Below are 20525 nucleotides of genomic sequence, written 5' to 3'. Positions count from 1 at the left end.
GTTGTTTAAAGTATTTTTTATTTAAATTGAAAAAATTATCTTTGTAAGTTTAACATTAAGTCAGTGCAAGTATTTAAAAATAACTACCTATAAATTTAACAATTTTTAAAAAGTGAATCTCTGAACAAAATTTCAAAAAAAAATAATTTTAGTAGGATAGAATTAATATGATTATGTATTCACATATTATTGATAACATTTATACAATTTTTAAGAAAAAACATTTAAACTATTATTTTGTTCATTATTAAAATGTTCGTCTTTTAGAAACCTTTGGCAGCATTTAGTATCTATTGGATTCAACTTACAACTAATTTTTAATGAATATTATAATATTGGATAATGTATTACACAATGAAACATTTAAAGTTTTTAATATTCTTTAAAAATTACTAATATTCAGTTTAAATGTAAGTTATTCTTATTGTAAAATTATTTATTTCTTTTAAACTATAAAAGCAATAGTTTCTGCCAGTATAAATGAATGTAAGTACCGATATAAAGTTTCAAATTATGACGATAGTATTGTTTAAGTTATTTTATCTTTTTAACTATAAAATACCTACCTATATATTTTATTATAATAGTACTAACGTGTTTTTGTATGTTTCTTACACATTAAATATATATTATACTGTTGTTGTTTGCATTTGGATTTTTGAGATGTTAAGTATTAACGTTTAATGTGTATAGCCATATAGGTACCTAATATTTATAGAAGTAATAGTAATAAATACCTGTTTGATCATGTAAAAGTCGGTCCAATGTAACAGTATTATTTTTTTCAATCGCGTTATGACGATACTTGAAGACGTCTTTGCTACTAGACGCGCAACCCATGTGCACCCCATTCGCTCACTTATTCACCAGCCATTATTTTGATCACCATCAGGATGGCATGCTTAACTAATCTTCAATTCTCCACTCGGTTAATGACAGACAAAGCTATAAATAAAATCATCATGATAAAGTATGATTCAAACTATCTGCAGTGGTTTGATTAATGTATATAAGTAGTGAGAGGTATACAATTTTTAATTCTGTAGATTATGTATTTCATAAAGTGGTTAAAATTTATTATTCCAATGAAATAGCGAATCATTTTATGTTTCTGATATATAGATGTTGTTTTTAATATCGCAAGTTATTGTTTATTAAAAATTAAAAATTAATATATTTAATTTCAAAGAAGTGATCAAAATAGGTAGTTGAAAACTATGTTTCATAGACCACATAATTGTATAAAAGTGTAGGTAAGTACAAAAATAAAAATAATTCATCACATTTTTGCCAAGCATAATAATAATTATATTGGTATGGATTTTCCGTCCTCGTGGTGGACTATGCGGAAATGAATAAGTAGACTTAATGACCAGCAAAATACCTCATCTCATTATTCAACAAAAATAAACTTAACTACAACACCAGAGACACTTAATATTGCTAAAAGCAAAACAAATGGAATTATTTGCAGACCAATTTGAATAACACGTCTATTTATTACAAATAAACTCAGAAATGTAAAACTCAACATAAAAAATTAGAAGTACCATTCTGACATTAAAAGAAGAGTATTAAAAGGAAGTACCTAATTAGAACTTAAGTGAAAATATGAAAAACTCATCCAATTCTCTCATACCTTATCAACAAAGAATCGGCACCACATGCTGCGAATATTTTCATTCAGATACACTATATATTCTTGTATGCAAATAAAATCTCACAATCAAATTCATAGTGATCAACTGCCATAAATGCACCGAAACACATAGATCTATCAACGGTTCTGAATTCATCTCCGGTTAGTATTCAATTATGAAAATACCCAAGAATTTAAACATTTTTTGATAAAATAAACTTGAACCAAATACTGAAAAAATTATAAAAATGTTTTTTAGATGTTGTTAATTATATTTGTCTTTAAGAAAAAGTAGGCATTAATTTTGAACAATGTTGAACAATTACCAAACATTCAAAAAAAAAAAAATTTTCAGGTTAGTTAGGTTGAAAACTTATTTTAAAATATTTTTTAATATTATTAAATACATATATACTATATACTATTTTGGTTGAAAAATAATAAACCAAATATAACTAAAACCTAAGATCATAAAAAATAGAATGTTACATTATTATATTAAATTATAAATTATTATTAAATAAAAATATATTTAGAAAAAATCATGAAAAAAAATTTAAACGTATTTTTACAGAATATTTAAATATCGACTATACTACAATCATAATAGAGTATAGGTATAGATATTTATTTTTTATTCAACATGACAAATCAAAAGACGAATGATAGCAAGGACTTCCGATTACTAAAACCATTTATCTTGACTTCATAAAATCGACAAATACTATTGTGAAAATACATGTTGTAACACAACAGCTATAACTTTTCCATGACTCCGTGTAGGTAAAAACACTGTACACATAAACAAGTAGTATAATCCTACTCGTATTAATACCACTTTAAAACCAAGATATTAAAGACCATGACCTTTAGTTAGGTTATTTTACCTATTTTCTTTTAATTACTAGTTAACATTGTGTTTTGATGAAGAGTGAAAAAAACATCTTGGAACAAATTAAATACTTCTTAATAAAAAATCAAATTAATCTACATCAAAATATATAGGTAGTAAATAAAAACGTTTTAAACAATATAAATAATAAAAATAAATAATAATTCTATCATTAAAATTGACACTGAAAAAGAAACATTCATTAAACACATCTTACATACCTATATCATTAATTGGTACCGTTTAAGCCATAATTGTGAATTTATTTTATTTAGATTATATTGCATATATTTAGAAATATTTGGCACATATTTGTCTACTTCTGAGGGCTTAAGTATGTTGTGTGCTCATAATTTTTGGATTTTTAGGAGGAATCAAATAACTTCCGCAAACGTAATTGATATAGGTACTGGAAACAATTTAATACATTTTAATTAAGTTTAATCCCTAGGATCCTTTCCAGTAGAAATTGAACTTAGCTCGCTCGCTGGATTTCCCACAAGGTTGTGGTTTCTCTGTATACTCCGTGAATTTTTATAAAACTATATGGAGGAATCCCAAAAATTACCCTTGGAACATCTGTGCCTAAATCAATTTTAGAGAGACTATTTCATACTTTTAGAACACATTTTTTAGCCATAATAGTGATTACACAGATTTTCTTGGAATCTAAAATTAATATAACTTGACTAATTAATACGATTTCATAAGCAATTACGTTTAATATACGTAGTTCTAAATACAATATCAACATGTATATTTCACATGCAAATGTATGAATACAATAATAGAATGTTACTATAGAACAATATTTATTGTTGGTTCAACTAACTTAATATACACACACAGAATGTATTTGTAAAACAATTAACAGACATGTTTTCATTTCATTATTTATAGGTATAAAACTTTTAAACATTTTAAATATTAGAATATGAAGGTAGTAAATAGTTAAATGATGATTTTATTGTTAATACTTTTATTTTTGGGTTCACAATTTTGTTCTGTATTCTTATACGATTAACAGAACAATAAGTACGAGAACTATATTCATTAAAATCGAACCTTTACCAACATACCATTTTTAAGGTAAGTATTAAAGTATTTGAACACTACTCAAACAGTGAGGTGTTTTAAATTTTAACCAATTTCAAACATAATATTCATGTATTATATTAGGTTCTAACCTACCTATATGTGTTTCATGACTTTGACGTGTGGGTTTATTTATTATGTTCTCCATTTATGTTATCACAGTGGATCTAACAGAGGTCTACGGTGTACCCATAATATATAACTATTAAAGTCAGATCCGTTGATATAGACATTACTAGTAAAACATGAATATTACTATCATATAAAGGGAAGTATTTTAAATTTAAACATGAGCTGAATACATTATTAAATAAGTACGTGATATTACGCGCACAAGTATTTCATAACGACAGTTATTATTAACAATGATGATAGCTACCATATTATGATGAATATACCATTACGTAGGTATATATTATGCGATTTAGCCTACCTATATAATATATAAGAAACGTATACGGTTAAGATCGAGATTGAATAAAAACATTATATCGTTAATATTTATCACATAAGTACTATACAATATATGCTAAGATTGTATTTACTTGGATAAGTAAAAAACTATGTAGTATGTCACATATAGTTAGTTACTATATTATAATACTATATTATTATCTATTAAAATATACAAAATGTTGAAATAATTTTGTTCTATTAAATATATTATATACGTAAGAAATAGCAATTTAATTATGTTTTTGGCACAATTGAGCTAATGAGGTATATAGTTATAATGTAATAACGTTTTTAGGAATATATCATTCTTTATTTTAAAGAAAAAGTAACAAAATACTCATATGAACATATTTTTAACTTAATTATTCAACGAATAAGAACGCCCGATATCTGATGTCATCAATAATATTCTATATGATTATCAGTCGACAGTGACTTTAATAGTTATTTATTTATAATTTTCAATCAAGATTCGACAAAAGTAAAGTTGTAGTCATGCAATGTATTTAAAAACGACCGTTATTAAGCATTTGTTAGGTGTACAATATAATCATGATTTATAGATATCAAGTTCGAAAAGATTAACCTTTATATTTGTATGAGCATAGTTAACTATTTAATTTAGATAAAAGTCAAAAAAAATTAATAGTACCATTTAAACTGAATAATGTTAAAGTAATTAATATTATGTCTATTCTTAAAACCATTCTATAAATTTCACGATATATTATATAAGTGTTTAAAGTTCAAATTTTTTACAAAATTCATCAAAATTACCACAATTAACAAATTATCTTATAGGTAAAATTTAAATAACTTTTTTTTTAAGCATCTAAGGTTTGAAAATGTAATACAAGATTTCTTATAAGTATGTCCTATAAACACCTACAAATCTCAAAAACAAAATTGTGAAATATTTTATAGGAATTTCAAGTTTAAATTTAGATGAAATATTATTGTGAAGATGTTATTTTTTTAAATTTGTTTTTATATTTTTTTTTGGTGAAAATTAGTTCAACCTACCACATTATTAAATACTAATAGAACACTACATTACTATAATAACAACGTAAATATTAAACTGTATAATAAAATATCTTTAGAAATAGACGCTGACGAATCGTCTGCCACGGCTCATAATCATTGTTGGTATATTATGCAATGATTTATCATTTGATTCTAATTTAAAACTTCCATTATAGTGATCACTCGTATCTACTGTACGCAAGAACGAGTGTCTCAATTTTTTTATATTTATTAGATTCTATTATTTTAACCATGAATAAGCATGAATGTAGGTAATAAATATTTTAAATTGAATATTAAATATTAATGACATATTATAGATAGTGTGTATACATTTAGATACCAATATTTCAAGATGTCCCAACACCTTTTTTGTATAACAATAATGAAAAATATGTTCTCTTATTCATCACCCCATAAAAAATATTTTATTAATTTTGAATCCCAAAGCAATCAATTGTAGTATCATGCATTGTTTTATATCATTATAATTTTTTTATTTTTTGAGAATAAGTCTAGGCAGCTGGGCTACTGGAGGTAACATGGTTATTTGTTGCATTACGTATTTGTATGATAGACATTTAAAAAAACTCCCAGGATCGATCTAAGTGTACTAAAATAAATAGTAAAACAATGATCACAAATATGTTCTAAAATGATTTGAAATAAATTGTAATTTATAATAGTGATTACCATGGGTCCTACCTATATTCAACAAATATATTATAACCTCTCTGAGAAAATAAAAATACAATGGAACCTCGATAACTCGAACCTCAATAAGTCAAATTCTCGATAATTCGAAGGCCCCGGCCATATGATATGTGTGATAAATTTTCTCGATAATTCGAATTTCACTAACTCGAATTTCTCTTTAAGTCTAAATATTTTTAGTCAAATTTTGGCTTATAACTCGAATTTATATAATAATATATGTACATATTAAATTGGAGACGAGATATTTTCCGCACTAAACGTTATTGAACACTTTACAGATAGGTCTAACAATGAAAAACAATTACAAATATCTGATTTCTTTAAAAAATAGTTCTACTTTATTTATTACATTGTATTTTATTTTTTATACAATTTATACATACTACATACATATTTATTACTTTATACTTTTTTTTATAGAATGCTTCTTTTAAAATTTTAATACAATATATATACCTACATACATTATACATTTATTAGTAAATATGTACATGAATAAATAAAATTATAAAATGAAGTACCTACATATTTGTGTTTTCAAATGAAAAACATTTTTTCGATAACTCGAATCAGCAAAAAAATTCGAGTTATCGAGGTTTTCCATAAGTCGAATTTTTTTTCACCCCCTACCGATTCGAGTTCCCGATGTTCCACTGTACATCGATATTTTCACCATGTATAACTAATAGTTTAATATTTTTTTTAAATCTAGACAATAAAATAAAAAAAATAAAACAACTACTAGTTACGTGTTAGACAGTGATTCCAATATTGTAATTTTGCATTAACAAAAAATTGTGCCCCCCTCCCCACAGATCTTTGCTCTGGATCCGTGCCTGACTACTACATAGTATATTACATATATATAAATTATAACTATAATAAGGAGTGACCAGAGGTGAGACCATTATACATAAATATAATCATATAAATATATATATTACATATATAATATAAAGTATNATAGTATATTACATATATATAAATTATAACTATAATAAGGAGTGACCAGAGGTGAAACCATTATACATAAATATAATCATATAAATATATATATTACATATATAATATAAAGTATACAGTAGAGATACAATTTAATATTTATATTTTCCACGTACCCAAATTAAATTGTGTAGGTACCTATGTTGTGAATTGTAATACGGTAAAGCAGACTTTAGTAAGAATACACCACATTTATTTTTGTTATCTTCGTATTTCACGAAGAATTATATTATAAAATGATATATCAAAAAACATGTTTGTAAAGATTCATTCAATTGAAAGCATTGTTTTTTTTTATGAATAAACCACACTTGCATTCGTTTTATTTACAAATGTGAAAAAAAATGAATTCACATTTTAATCCAAAATATACAATTTATATTATTCTAGCCCTATAATATTTTTTATTGATGTACGCTTTGGTGTATCATTTTTGAGAAACAGTACACCGCAGCGCTGCATAATGCAGTATTAAATAAAAACTAAAACAAATAGAATTTATAGATTAGTAATACTCTTTCGGTTCTTGAAATTTTCGAAGTACACATAAACTAGTGACAGTAACTTTTAAAAATTAGATAGGTTATTTTAATCAATAGATTTGTATATATCACTGTATAAATCTTCAAAAAAATGTAACAATAACAAATTAAATTTAGATACCAATTAATTAACCACTTTGGTGATTGGTGGGTCTTACTTAACCTAATATAATTGAAATAGGTACAACATGATTTAAAAATATGCAGGGTCTTAGTCTAAAATAATTTTAAAAATGGCCTCGATATTTAGAAAAACTAAGGGGAAATACGTTATTACATTATGCTGGTTTTTTAAAACTTGAAATTTTAGTTAAATGAATTATTGTCTGTTTATATTATGTATACATACCTTCAAAAAAATATTCTGAGTACATTTAAGCAAAAATCATAGTTACTGCTTAATTTAGTTGGAATGTTTTTCGATATGTACCTACAATTAAACTGCGGAAAATAATATGCGTAATACCAAAGTTATAGAATTATAGCTAATATGCAAATGATATACATTTAATAAATAATTTAAAATATTGAAGTTAGAAAAGTCTATAGAAACTTAACATAAAACAAAATGTATTAGACGTTAAAATCTACATGTATTATATCATAGCTATACAGTATAAAAGTTATCATAGCTAAATTTGAGTGATTATAAATATAAATCTATTTATTTGTATTTTCTAAAATGCATTCTATAAGAAAACGAAAATGGAGTTCACTATTTAAGGTTTGATCTTTGTTACCATAAATTTAAATAATTTCTTATTTTTATCTATTCCAGTTTTTCCCCTTTTACTATTATTTGTGACACTCGAGGGAAAATAAATGTAGTGTATAAGGCTCCTTGATAAAAAACAGTTTCAGTTGACGGTAGTATCTTTAGAATATAAAATGCTTGGTGATCACTCTGTAGTCTATAAAGTAAATGTATATGTTTTATAAAGGATTGGGACCTATCAGTTTATGAGCAATTAGTTATCTATTTTGATATTATATTGTATACAAATATGATTTTTAAGTATACAAGTTAAGATTCATTACACAATATTATTGTTAAAATAAATTATTCAGTCAGAATAATATGCATATATTGTTCACGTTAATTTATTAGTTATTACATTTTAACAAACAGGATAACCTATAAAGCATTTATTTATACATATTTAGATTTATTGCTTTCTGACAAATTAATAATTGTTCAAATTGGCTTACATTTTTATTAATCGATTTATTTATCAATATAATACGCTCTAAAATCATTATTAAATATGTATTGGAACTAAATAGTCATACAATAAGCACTTGATCTAAATTTTAAATACATGAAAACAAACATAACACGCGTCATACAAACACGCAGAGATATATTGCAATATTTACATACATATTAATACAGAACTATAATAATTTAAGTAATAAGTATAATTTAAAATGTATAGGTACTATATATTATTATATTTTATTCCAAAGAACTTTGTATCTTCACAGAACACTTCATCAATCATATAATACATTTAAATATTTGATAACATGGTTTTTAAGTTTATTTAAAAATTTCATAAATCAAAATTTGAATAAATTCAGAATTAAAGTGACTAGTCGGTATGATCATGCTTTGTAAATCATAATAATTTTATACCTACATCATGAATACTAGATCCTACAATAATACTTAAATTATAAACATTAAAATAGTCGTTCTGGTGATAATATTTAGAATAAGAAGATTGAATAAAATATGAACGGTAGATAATTTGTGTTCGAAATAAATTAATTTAGAATTATACTTGTATTCTATTTCCCTCTATAAAATTATATATCAGTGCAATAAATGAATAGGAAATGTTTTCGAAATAAAATAGGTAGGTACCGAAGATTAAAATGTGTATGTTCCTATCATAACAAAATAAATAAGTATCATCACAGTTTTTTTAAACTCATCATTCGATTCCTCCGCACTTAACTTTACATATATGTATGTAGTTTTCCACTTCTTATCGGTCATCAATTAAATACATAAATATATAACACAGAAAAAAATCAACCAATCAGAAAAGGAGAACTACGACTTTGGCCGGAGGTGAAGGAGATGCACATATAGGTTAAAATCCATTGAAAATATTTGGGGGGGGGGCTATTATATCTAAATCGTACTATTACTAAATTGAGGGAGGCTTCACCCATTCACAATAACTGTTGGACTTTTGGAGGGGCTTGATGGTCTTTTGGGGGGGCTTAGTCCCCCTTATCCCTAACTCCCACCGATTTCCGCCTATGATTTGCATACTGAAAAAAACTAGTACAACTGTGATGATACCTATCTATTTTGTCATGGTTCTTACAATACTTTAAAATCATATAATATTAATTATTTCGATACTCTTTAAATTGCTAAAATATAAGTATTTTAATTATAATTTGTTCTATGGTTAAATTGATATGGTTAGTAAGCCATAAGCCCAAAAAGTATTATTGTGATAATATACATTTATTATGATTCATTGACCTCTAACATTCAATCAAGAGCAATCATGTTATAAATAATTCGGAACACAATTTAATTACATTGTTTACTGTTTACTCTACATATTACATGTTATTATGTATATACTTATAAATATTTATATTTAAATACCTAGTTATTGTCGTTCTTTTCGTTATTTATAATAATTTTTGACATGTGCCTCTTTATACATGAATACTTAACATAGTACCTTGTACCTACATAATATATATGTAATAATAATTGTTTATACTAAATAGAGTTATGTAAATATATATATACGTGTTATACTTGAATTGAATGAAATCTTAAAAGGTGCCTTATATATTTTAGTACAAAAACAAAATATATACAACATAATATTTTATGAATCCAAGATATAATTCGAGTAATCTCATTAAAAATAATAGGTTAGGTTACGCTAACCTTCTCATTTGAATTTAAAACATTTTTAAAATTTTTAATTAAAAATCTGTTCATAAAATATATCGAACAATAAGCTAATGTGATGATGACTTGATGTTATGGAAAAAAATACACGATTCACTCCCATTGGAGTAACTTCGACAAATATAGAAAAGGTAGCTACTTAAAATTTGCATATTATTATATTATTGTATAATAACGATTACAATTGGTATTCATGCACTATTAAGTAAGAAGGTTACAACACCGCAGCCTTTTTAGTATTTTTTTGATTACTTGAAGTATTTTTGCATTGCTGCAAGTCTTTTAATTAGAGAATATATTTGAATTTGGACAACTATTTAATTTGAATTGTTTGTTATACGCCTTAGCTATATCACGGACTGGAGAAATAGCAACATATAAGATTTGATACATAAAAAATTGTTTTGGATATATCCTAGCTGTACATTCATTCTACTATTCTTCACTCTTCTAGCGAGTTTTGGATTGAAACTTTAAATAAGTTTGGTGTTTGAATAAACATTATGATTATCAATTACACCTACAATCTACATAATATATAAAATTAAGTAGATAATAGAAGAGAAGTAGAAAATCATTTTCTAAATTCTTAAATGTGTTTAGATTGTTTTCATATTAAGCGACTCCCAATTGCTCACTAAACAAATAAAGCACAGATCGGATTGTTTTTTTTAGATAACAAGCCACTACACAAACAGTACCTAGCCTACCCGCCATTAGTAATCGGTTGTTTTTTAGAGATAAAATTACATTTCTGGTATACTGCAGGTGTCAACAACACAATGTAATAAGAGTCAAAAACGTGTAGTATAAAAAGTATTTAAAGCAAAATTAAATTATAAGAAAATCTGTCGATATCACAAACAATGTCTTAACATTAATTTTTTTTATAACTTATAATACAGGGAATGTCAGTCAACCTGAAGTACTTGCCTTAACTTATAAAACCCTGTAGTTTCCAAAATATTGATAATAGATATATAGGTAATATTAATATCCCATCTTATCAAAATGACAAAACATGAGTACTATTATATTATGTATATAGCCAGATAGGTGACCTTTTATGATGACGACTTGTTAGTTGTTATGTATAAAATATTCAATAGAACTTTTAAGAACATATTGTCTTATCATTTCTTTACTTTCATTTAATCATAATACATTTTAAATTAAAATAGAAAATATATTCAGTGTTATTCTGTTAACAATAAACACTTATTACCTCAAATAAATTAAACATATTGGAATTATTATTTTAAGTATACATACTTACAACATTTTAAGTCATTACAAAAATATTTTTTTAAGAAATTATATTTTTAAGTTTTTTACTTTTTTGAGTGACAAACCAATTTTTATATCTATCTATATTCAGGACCAAAATATCATTTTTACGAAAATTGTAATATCGATTTTTGAACAATTATTAATTAGTTGTAAGCTTATAAGTACCGGTTTAAAGTTTAGGTGATTGGTATAGTGAACAGACATTTTGTGGGGTACCTTACTTACTACCTTCTGACAGTCCACACCACTAAACTTTAAATACATACCAATATCTAATTAATTAATTAACTTGGTACCTATTGGTCCTAAATCTTTAGAAAAATATTATGTTACATAATATGATTTTAAACATTTATGCTATCAATAAAAAATTTAAAAAATAGAACAAGTGTAATTTTGTTCTTCAAAATAACTGGCATTTAAATGAACTTAAAATATACATTATAGATATAAAAATTCCACTATCTTGAAGTAAAGCTAAAATTAAATTAAATGTACAGTAAGATACCGACTATTTTTTACAATATTTACTACTACCAACAATAAATATCACTTCAGTTTTATTTTTTATATAGAAATGAGTTATCAATTTATGATATGTAATATTATTCGAATTATCGTTTATTAATAACTTATTAGCACCATCTAAAAGTTAAATTATACTTAATAAAAAAATCAATTTCAGTAAATAATAAGAAACGGGGATACACTCTGTTGTATTGGGCGCGATACGTACCACGTAATTGAGTAGATCACTGTGATGGATTTGTTAAATTCTAATTTGATGATAAATCATTAATATACCTATACTTTAAAATCGATACTGTTCCAAGGATATTTCATAATTAACTTATATTACTTTAAGTAAGGTTATTCCTTATGTATAAGTATTACAGTAAGTTGGTTAGGTTAGTAAGTTGGAACTTCGAACTCATTTTTGCTAAGAAAAATTATAGTATGGTTTTATACCATACTATAATACTCTATGTTTATTACATCACGTATTACAGTTGTTAATTTAAATGTCATAAAGACGTATTGAAGAATGATGTGATTAGGTCCGTTATCCGTGGTATTAATGACATAAAATTAATAATAAGAAAATTTCATCGTGTATAGAAAATAGTAAATAATAATATACTTAGTAATGAAGAATATCAGATTCCTACAAGTAATATTTTTTGAACTATCTACAACAAATTAATGAAAATCGTTATTAGATTCTGAACGGAGCAATGAAATTGTTGATTTTCAATGATGTTTTATTTTTATTTTCATATCTTAAAAGCCATATTTTTAGAAGAAAAAATGCTTTGACCACCAACTTCGATGGAAGTTTCTGGTAGAAAATTGGATTTAGTCGATACTTTTGGGAGGTCAAAATTGAAAACTCTCAGAAAGTACTTATTTTTTAAAACAATCAGGGGAAAAAAATACGAACATATTATGTCAAACTTCTAATATAATTGTTAAAATAACTATGGCATAGCCCCTAACCAAACTTCTCTTTGTATCAGAGTGGTTAGCTTCTTCCCCATTTTTTTTTTTTTTGATTAAATATAATTTAACTTGAACATTTTTATTAAATACTTTTGTGCATATTATGTATTTTCGATAATTTTAAATTGCTCTAAATAGAAATTATAATTAACTTTGTATTGTTTAAGTCTTAGCTATAAATAATCTAAAATTGTATCCATTTTTAACTAGATTTAAATCACCTAATTTGAAAATTTTTGTAATTCGTCAAATTTTTTTTAAATTTGAGCTTGAAACGCTAAAACAATTGTTTTTATAATGATTTTATACTGCTTTAAGGAAATCTTATAAGCCATTGTATTACATTTTTTACCTTTTTAATAGAGCGTAAAATATTTCGTTAACATTTTAGGAAATATTTTAAAATAAGTAAAATATTTCAAATGTTTACAAACAGCTCAAAAAGAGACAAACTATTTTATTATACCATGTCTAAAAAATGATAGTATACATGTTTGGTGAATCTTTTAAGCACCTAAGAAAATTCATTTTTGAATTGCAACAATAAAACAAAATCGATTTGGTCGAAAACTGGGTTTACGTAAATATCATATATTACCGTTTTACTTATATTTTTTTTAAGGTTTTTATGATTATTAAGAAAAGTATGAGGACATATTTTACCTTTGACCCCCCAAAGCAACTAGATCCATTTTAAAGATCAAAGCATTTTTTACCATAAAAGATGTCTTCCCACGCAAAAAAATCTAAAACCTGATAAGAATATATCAATTTATTGAAGTATATTATATACTATGGAATATAATTTAAATGCAGTAATATAGTAGGTACTTATATTTTACTTAGTATTTTACTATGCAAGAGGACCCTGAAGAGACTATCAACTAAATTCTGATAAAACTCTAATTTTAAGTAGTATTTTGAGTTATGATTTATTGTTTATTAGACAATTAGATTATGTCATAAAATATGGTATTTTTTTCCATACTTTATTTTTATAATTATACGTTTATTATCCGTGATTGGAAGTTTAAAAAAAAATTTAGTCCATCTCCATGTATGTTTTTATACAAAATTAGACTTTATTATCTATAGATACTCCTAAAAATAATTCTAAAGTTATAAAATAACATTTTTATTTAGAACAGGTGTTACTTTCTCCCCACCTCGTAGTCACATTTATGGTAATATACAAAAATCAAAATTGATGTACCCAACTATATTTCAATACTTGCCAATTACTACCAGTCTTATAATTCAGACCATAAGCTTTCCTCTCAACATTTAAATTTAAATTGCAACAATTAATCAGTTTAAATATTACCATCACAATTATTTAACTATAGTATGTTTGTAATTTTGTAAATACTAAAAATAGAATAATTTACGATGATTTATTTAAATAAACCTACATATTATATAATAAAATAGATGACATTGTTAGGTACATTTTATAGTTAAAAAAAATAAAATAAAAAAATATGGTTAATATTTTTTTAAAGAATAATGTATTTTGACACTTGTAAATTATTTGAAAGTGAATAATTTCTGATTAATTGCAAGGAATCGATCAACTATATTATTTAAGGTCCATTTGCATCTCGATTTGAATTAAATTAAGAGCCTTTCTGACAGTTATAATATTAATACAATACAATTTCATCATTAGAATCTCTATCTGTATACATTCATAGTTATATGGTTTATTTTAAACTAGAACTTGCAATTCAATAACGACAATATTTGTATCGACTTTTCAATAATTAATAGAAAAAAAGGTTATCCATTGTAATTTGTAATACAACATGCTTCACAGCATTATAGTTCCCATATTTAAAACTGGATTCCAGCACAATTTTTTTTTATTTTTACAAGAAAGAACAATAAGCACATTTGATAAAAGAATATACAACATAGTAGTATGGGGGAAGAAGCCACTCAGTGATGGGTACCTATTTTGAGTAAGACCCTACACAAATTAATAATTTGTATTGACACCTAGATATCTAAACATTATAATATTTAACTAGTGAGATCTTAAAAGTTATTAAATGTTTATTGTTTATTGTACAATTTTTAAAGCAGTTATGAAATTCTCCTCTATAATATTGGATAAAATAATTTGTGCAAACTCAAATCATTACAATATAATTACCTACCTATGTAGATAGAAAATAGAACTTATAGTTTTAGTCTAGTATATGTTTTACATAGACAATTTAGACATGTTTATATATAATATAAATTATAAAATTATAGCTACATGGTTTGATCCTTAAAGATATTAGTGCTGTCATAGAATAGAATAACATTAACTAAGTTTATTATTTGATAAAAGTTGTTAACAAGCATTTGTATTTTTATGCCTATGTATTAGTAAATAATTGTAATAAATGTAATGAATAATGATATTAGAATATACTATATGTTATTCGTTTAAAGTTAAATGAGAACGAATACAAACTTTTAGTAATTAAGTTTTTACATATAAGTTCTGTTGTTGTATTGGTAATCAAAAAATATATAATGATAAAATGTATATGTAATTTAGAAAAAAATACAATATTTACATTGCAATATACAATCGAAGATTTTGGACACAGAATTCAGATTATGACCAAAATAAGTATCAACTTCATAGTATTTTTTCACGACGTTGTTGTATTATTTTAGAGGATTTTTTTGGAACAACAGAAACTATATGAAAGTTACAGAAACTACCACCTTTAATTAATTGTAAATTATAAGCCATATTCAATTTAAATTCATGCCAAAATAAAATATTCAGTAATTAATTTGATTTGAACTTAAACTATTTTAAATTTGAATATAACGATAAACAATAAATTATATAGTAATTAAACAATGAACATAACTTTCATCGATTTTTTTTCTATTCGGTTTATTTTAGTGATGGATCAGAATTCCAAATTATTAAAATATTTAAATTTAGTATAATAAAATTACTAAATGAATCACAGTTTTTTTTAGTCAACCCGCTTTTTAAAAATAGTTTTAGAAATCTTATAATTTAAATAAAACCAATATATTATTTATGTTCAAGTTTAAAGTGCATTCAATAGAGAACTTTCGGAGTATTTGTATTATTTATCACAGCAACTAACAAGTGTTTTACGTGAGAAAAAATCTTTATATTTTAAAACCAATAGTTATTTACTTATATCTATAGTTTTCTCGTTGACAGTCCCGATCAAAATTATAAGTAGCCCACGTCAAATTTTGCAGGTAATTAAAATTGGAAAATACTTAAGTTCAATTATTTAAACCAACAGATGAAATATAAAATATAAAGCCTGCCTACTGCAGAGTGCAGAGCGTAACAGAACACTTTCCTCATTACAATAAGACGGGGTTGCATAATTAATCATAGCAATCCTAATTGAAAAAACGATTTTGAGTATAGCACATTATTTAACCAAAATTATATGTTTGTCATTTTTCAAATTTTAAATGTGAATACAAAACTATCATAAGTAAATATGTTTGTAGCTTATTAGTGAATGACACACCTACATGTAGACAGGTAGTATAAGTAAGCTATGATAAAAATGAAATTATTAGAATGTACATATTAGACAAATAAGTAGTTGAATTATTGTATTATCATAAATATTTACTGAATTTACCAAATATTATTATGTCCATCCAAATATTATTAAATAATAAATTAATAGAAAGGAAGAAATTATAAATTGAATTAATCTTCTTAATATAGAAATTGTATATTAAACATTTAATTAAAATTATTGCTTTTAGGTATAGGTATTATTCTGAGTATATATTTCTATTATTGGATTCTTTTAACGATTTGTTTAATGTTTTGAGCCAACATTAAATGTTTTATTACCAAAAAACAAGATTTGAAAATTAAAACACGTCATGGATATTAAAAGCTATGAATAAAGTTTTGAGTTTTATAACTATTGGTATTTTATACTAATATAGTAATACCATCGCCGAGTTAATGATTCATATATGGATACGATTCTGCAGATAGTGATCATTTTAAATTATTTGTTTGAACCTAAAGTTGCGTTAAGTACTAATTTCCAGGAAATTCAAGTCGGATTTTACATAAGTTTATGATAGGTAATCAAATCAAAAATTTAACCTTAAAAAGATAAAATGTATTTCCTCAAAAAAAGTTATAAATTGATTCAACTGGGGTCACATTTATTAGGGTATGGTATGAAAATTTGAGTATACATTTCTTGTAATTGGATTGTAGCCAATGTAAATTTTAGAGCACTGTGTTGAATAGTAATTGTATATATTATCTTAATTTTTCTTTATTCATATTTTGTTGGTAAACATGTATTAATAAATGCACATATTATCTTTATTGTGCAATGTAAGGTATTCTTTTTTTGTAAATAAGAGCCTATAAAAATTCAAGAACTTCAATAATATATAATATGGTCAGAGTAAGTAAAGTAACACATTTTTTGAGTTGAACAATTTATTATATTTGTTTGTTCTTCAATCAAAATTTTGAATGAACACTACTTATATGTCATATTATAACAATAAAATAGGATGTGTATTTTATATAAAAAAAAATATTGGAGACAAATTACAAATATTATTTCTAAGAATTGCTAAAAAAACATAAATACGACTCTAATATAGTAATATATATTTAAGTATAGACACTATTTTCAAAGTTACGAGTAAATACAAAATAACATTTTCGCTGGTACCTACCATAATTCAAATTTGATAAAAAGTTTTTTTTCAAAAAAGAAAACTAAAATTTAATTTAATTAATTAAAAAATGGTTTCCGAGAAAACTTCTTGGTAGGTACATATTATATTTTCAGCTTAAATTCATTTTCGTACCTAATATAATTGTATGAATGAAGAGAATATACCAAAAAGCTAAATTAGATTCACGGTGTAACAAGCAGATACTAAAGTACAACATTTATATAGTAGGTACTCAAAAAAATTAATTGATTAGGTACCTACCTAAGTAAATAACATAACGACACTACGTGTTTAATATACTCAATACCCGAGTAAAACACTATAATACTTAATTATATACAGTCTACGACTTAAATAACTCAAACCAATTAGTAAATTTCGTCTACGTAATCATATTCGACACGATCAAATCAGTGTTTTGAAATATTATCATTGTTGTATTTTTTTTTAAACTAATAAGCAATATAAAAAGTTTACAATAATTAAATTTAAATCGAAATTCTGGACTTACCGAGGTTTTCATTATCCGGCGACGTGTGTGGACGAATATTATCCGCATAGAGGGCGACGTTTCAAGTAAAATAGGTATGTCCCTGTGCTTATATATATTATAAATTTGACGTTGTTACACGAGCACTGAGAAGACGGGACCCGCGAAAACGGATAAATAAATCGCTTCGAATTCGGGGAGGGATAGATGAAAAAAACAAAACGGTTAAATTTATCACAAAGGGCGTCGGTTGAAACTTTGGCGCGTGCGAACTTACGACGCGGCACGTTCACTCGACGAATTCGCGGCGGCAGACACACACTCACACAAATACCACTGACACATGCGGTCGCGAAACGCGTACTCAGAGAGAGACTCGCTTACACGACACACGCGATCGTCCGTCCGCCGGTCACCGGTGATCTGCCGCGCGGTCACGTAACGCGTCGTTTACATGTACGATATTGTATCGTAATAGCGGTCGTGCCGGCCGGCGACGACGGCTTCCGTAGAACAGCGGACCGCCCGCGCGTCCGATGGTGGCGCGCCCGCGGCGGCGGCACAAAGCTCGCGTCGCGGACGTCACCGCTCGCCCGCCGACCCACGAGATACTCCGAGCAGGCTGTTCGCGACGACAAAGTTGGCGGGAAACCCTGGACCCCTACCCACTATGGGCCCGCGGCCAGGGTCGTCTCCATCGTCGCCAATATACCTCTAAAAGAATCCAGTGCTCGGATTAGGGGGGGGGGGGCTCAGAATGACCGAGTACCTCAACACAATGTTCAGATATTTTAGAGTGACCCCACTTTTTCTCAAATTGGGACGTACGTTACTTTAATTAGATTTTTTTTACAAAATTATAAAGTTAATACCTACATTAAAAATAAAATAACTGTTTATAAAATGTGTGAAAGTATTGATATTTGATTGAGTGACACATGATAATATTATGTAATAATGACGTACGCTATTTAGGTATGAACTATAAGATGATAAGTTGCCAGCGTCGTAGATAGGTATACAACCTTTTAAGAGTGAATGTTAAAAGACAAGAAAACTAAGGATATTTGACGCAACCGCAAAAAAAAATATAATAAGTTATCAATGAAAAATATTCTTATCTGTGGAAGTTATCAAATTAAGATAAATATAATTTTTTGTTTACAATGTGAAATGCTCTTATTCCGTTCATTCATTTTCTGCGGTATCAGCCTTAGTCCTTACACGTTTATTGATACACCTATTATAAGAATTTAGGATTGATTTTAGGCATTTGGAGAAAAATACATACACATTTTGAAGATATAAACGTCAATCGGCTTGTTAAATATACTACATAAAATGTTAAATAATACATACTATATAGTTATATAATAAATTATTACAAACAACCTATCTACTTTATTATTGATACATTTATAAAAAATACCAATATTACCTCAATTGCCTGAAAAGTACCTGTGCAAGCGTTGAAACCTTTTAAGTATACTTGAGTATAATTAGTTATGAAATGATTGTTAATTTGTGGTAATATGTTTGAGGGCGTAATAAATTAGTGAGGGATTTTGAAGTCCCCAAGCTTATATTAAGTATATTAATTGGCTGGGGATGCAAATTTCTTTTGTATTATCAGAGTTCTTCTACTATTTTGATTTTCCAATTCAAGCACCGCATTTATAAAACTGTGTGATTATGTTTTTTTTCCGATAAAAACCTCTGTGTAGACTGAATACAGCAAAAAACCTCTACAGTTGGATCAATCCGATTTTCGCTTTTGATGTCAACCATTATAATATTATAATATAATGAATTCTGATATTACAATGTACTTACACATTTCGCGACCATAATCTCGAACGAGCTCTGCAACACTTATCTTGACACCGCAAAAACAGGTGGGCACAATAGTCAACAATAATAATATATTATAATATTATTATCATATTATTATAGGTACGTCCGGGGGATCATTCGATTTGGAAAACTTTTCACTCGAAATTCAATTATTTAAATGACTATTTATTGTGTGTATTCAGACTTCAGAGAAGACAATATAATTTTATCTATATGACTATATCGTAGTTTAGTATGTACTATGTATATTGTATAATGTATAGACTATAGGTACTGTATATTATAGTGCTCTGCTAACCGTCATTATTATTCATAAAGCTGTTGTTGTTTTATCCGTTTTTTAT

The 20525-nt window shown here is 25.9% G+C and overlaps 1 protein-coding gene across 4 annotated transcripts in view; it reads right to left on the bottom strand.

Annotated features, from left to right (window-relative positions):
- The window catches only part of LOC111037533 (high affinity cAMP-specific and IBMX-insensitive 3',5'-cyclic phosphodiesterase 8-like), a 70113-nt gene extending 51317 nt beyond the window's left edge, over positions 1-18796 (bottom strand). Inside the window, exons 1-2 of one of the 4 annotated variants that reach the window (XM_022320168.1) lie at positions 18349-18796; positions 738-945 (exon numbers count right to left, since the gene is read on the bottom strand). In XM_022320168.1, the coding sequence (XP_022175860.1) occupies positions 738-840 (103 nt within the window). In that variant the 5' untranslated portion in view covers positions 841-945; positions 18349-18796. The remainder of the gene's footprint in view (positions 1-737; positions 946-18348) is intronic. The other 3 variants (XM_022320166.1, XM_022320167.1, XM_022320169.1) reach the window with 3 other exon arrangements.
- Between the last annotated feature and the right edge of the window lie 1729 nt (positions 18797-20525).

The sequence above is a fragment of the Myzus persicae genome, unplaced genomic scaffold (genome assembly GCF_001856785.1).
Source record: "Myzus persicae strain clone G006 unplaced genomic scaffold, MPER_G0061.0, whole genome shotgun sequence".
Taxonomy (NCBI): Eukaryota; Metazoa; Arthropoda; class Insecta; order Hemiptera; family Aphididae; genus Myzus; species Myzus persicae.
This window is presented reverse-complemented; position numbering and strand designations above follow the sequence as displayed.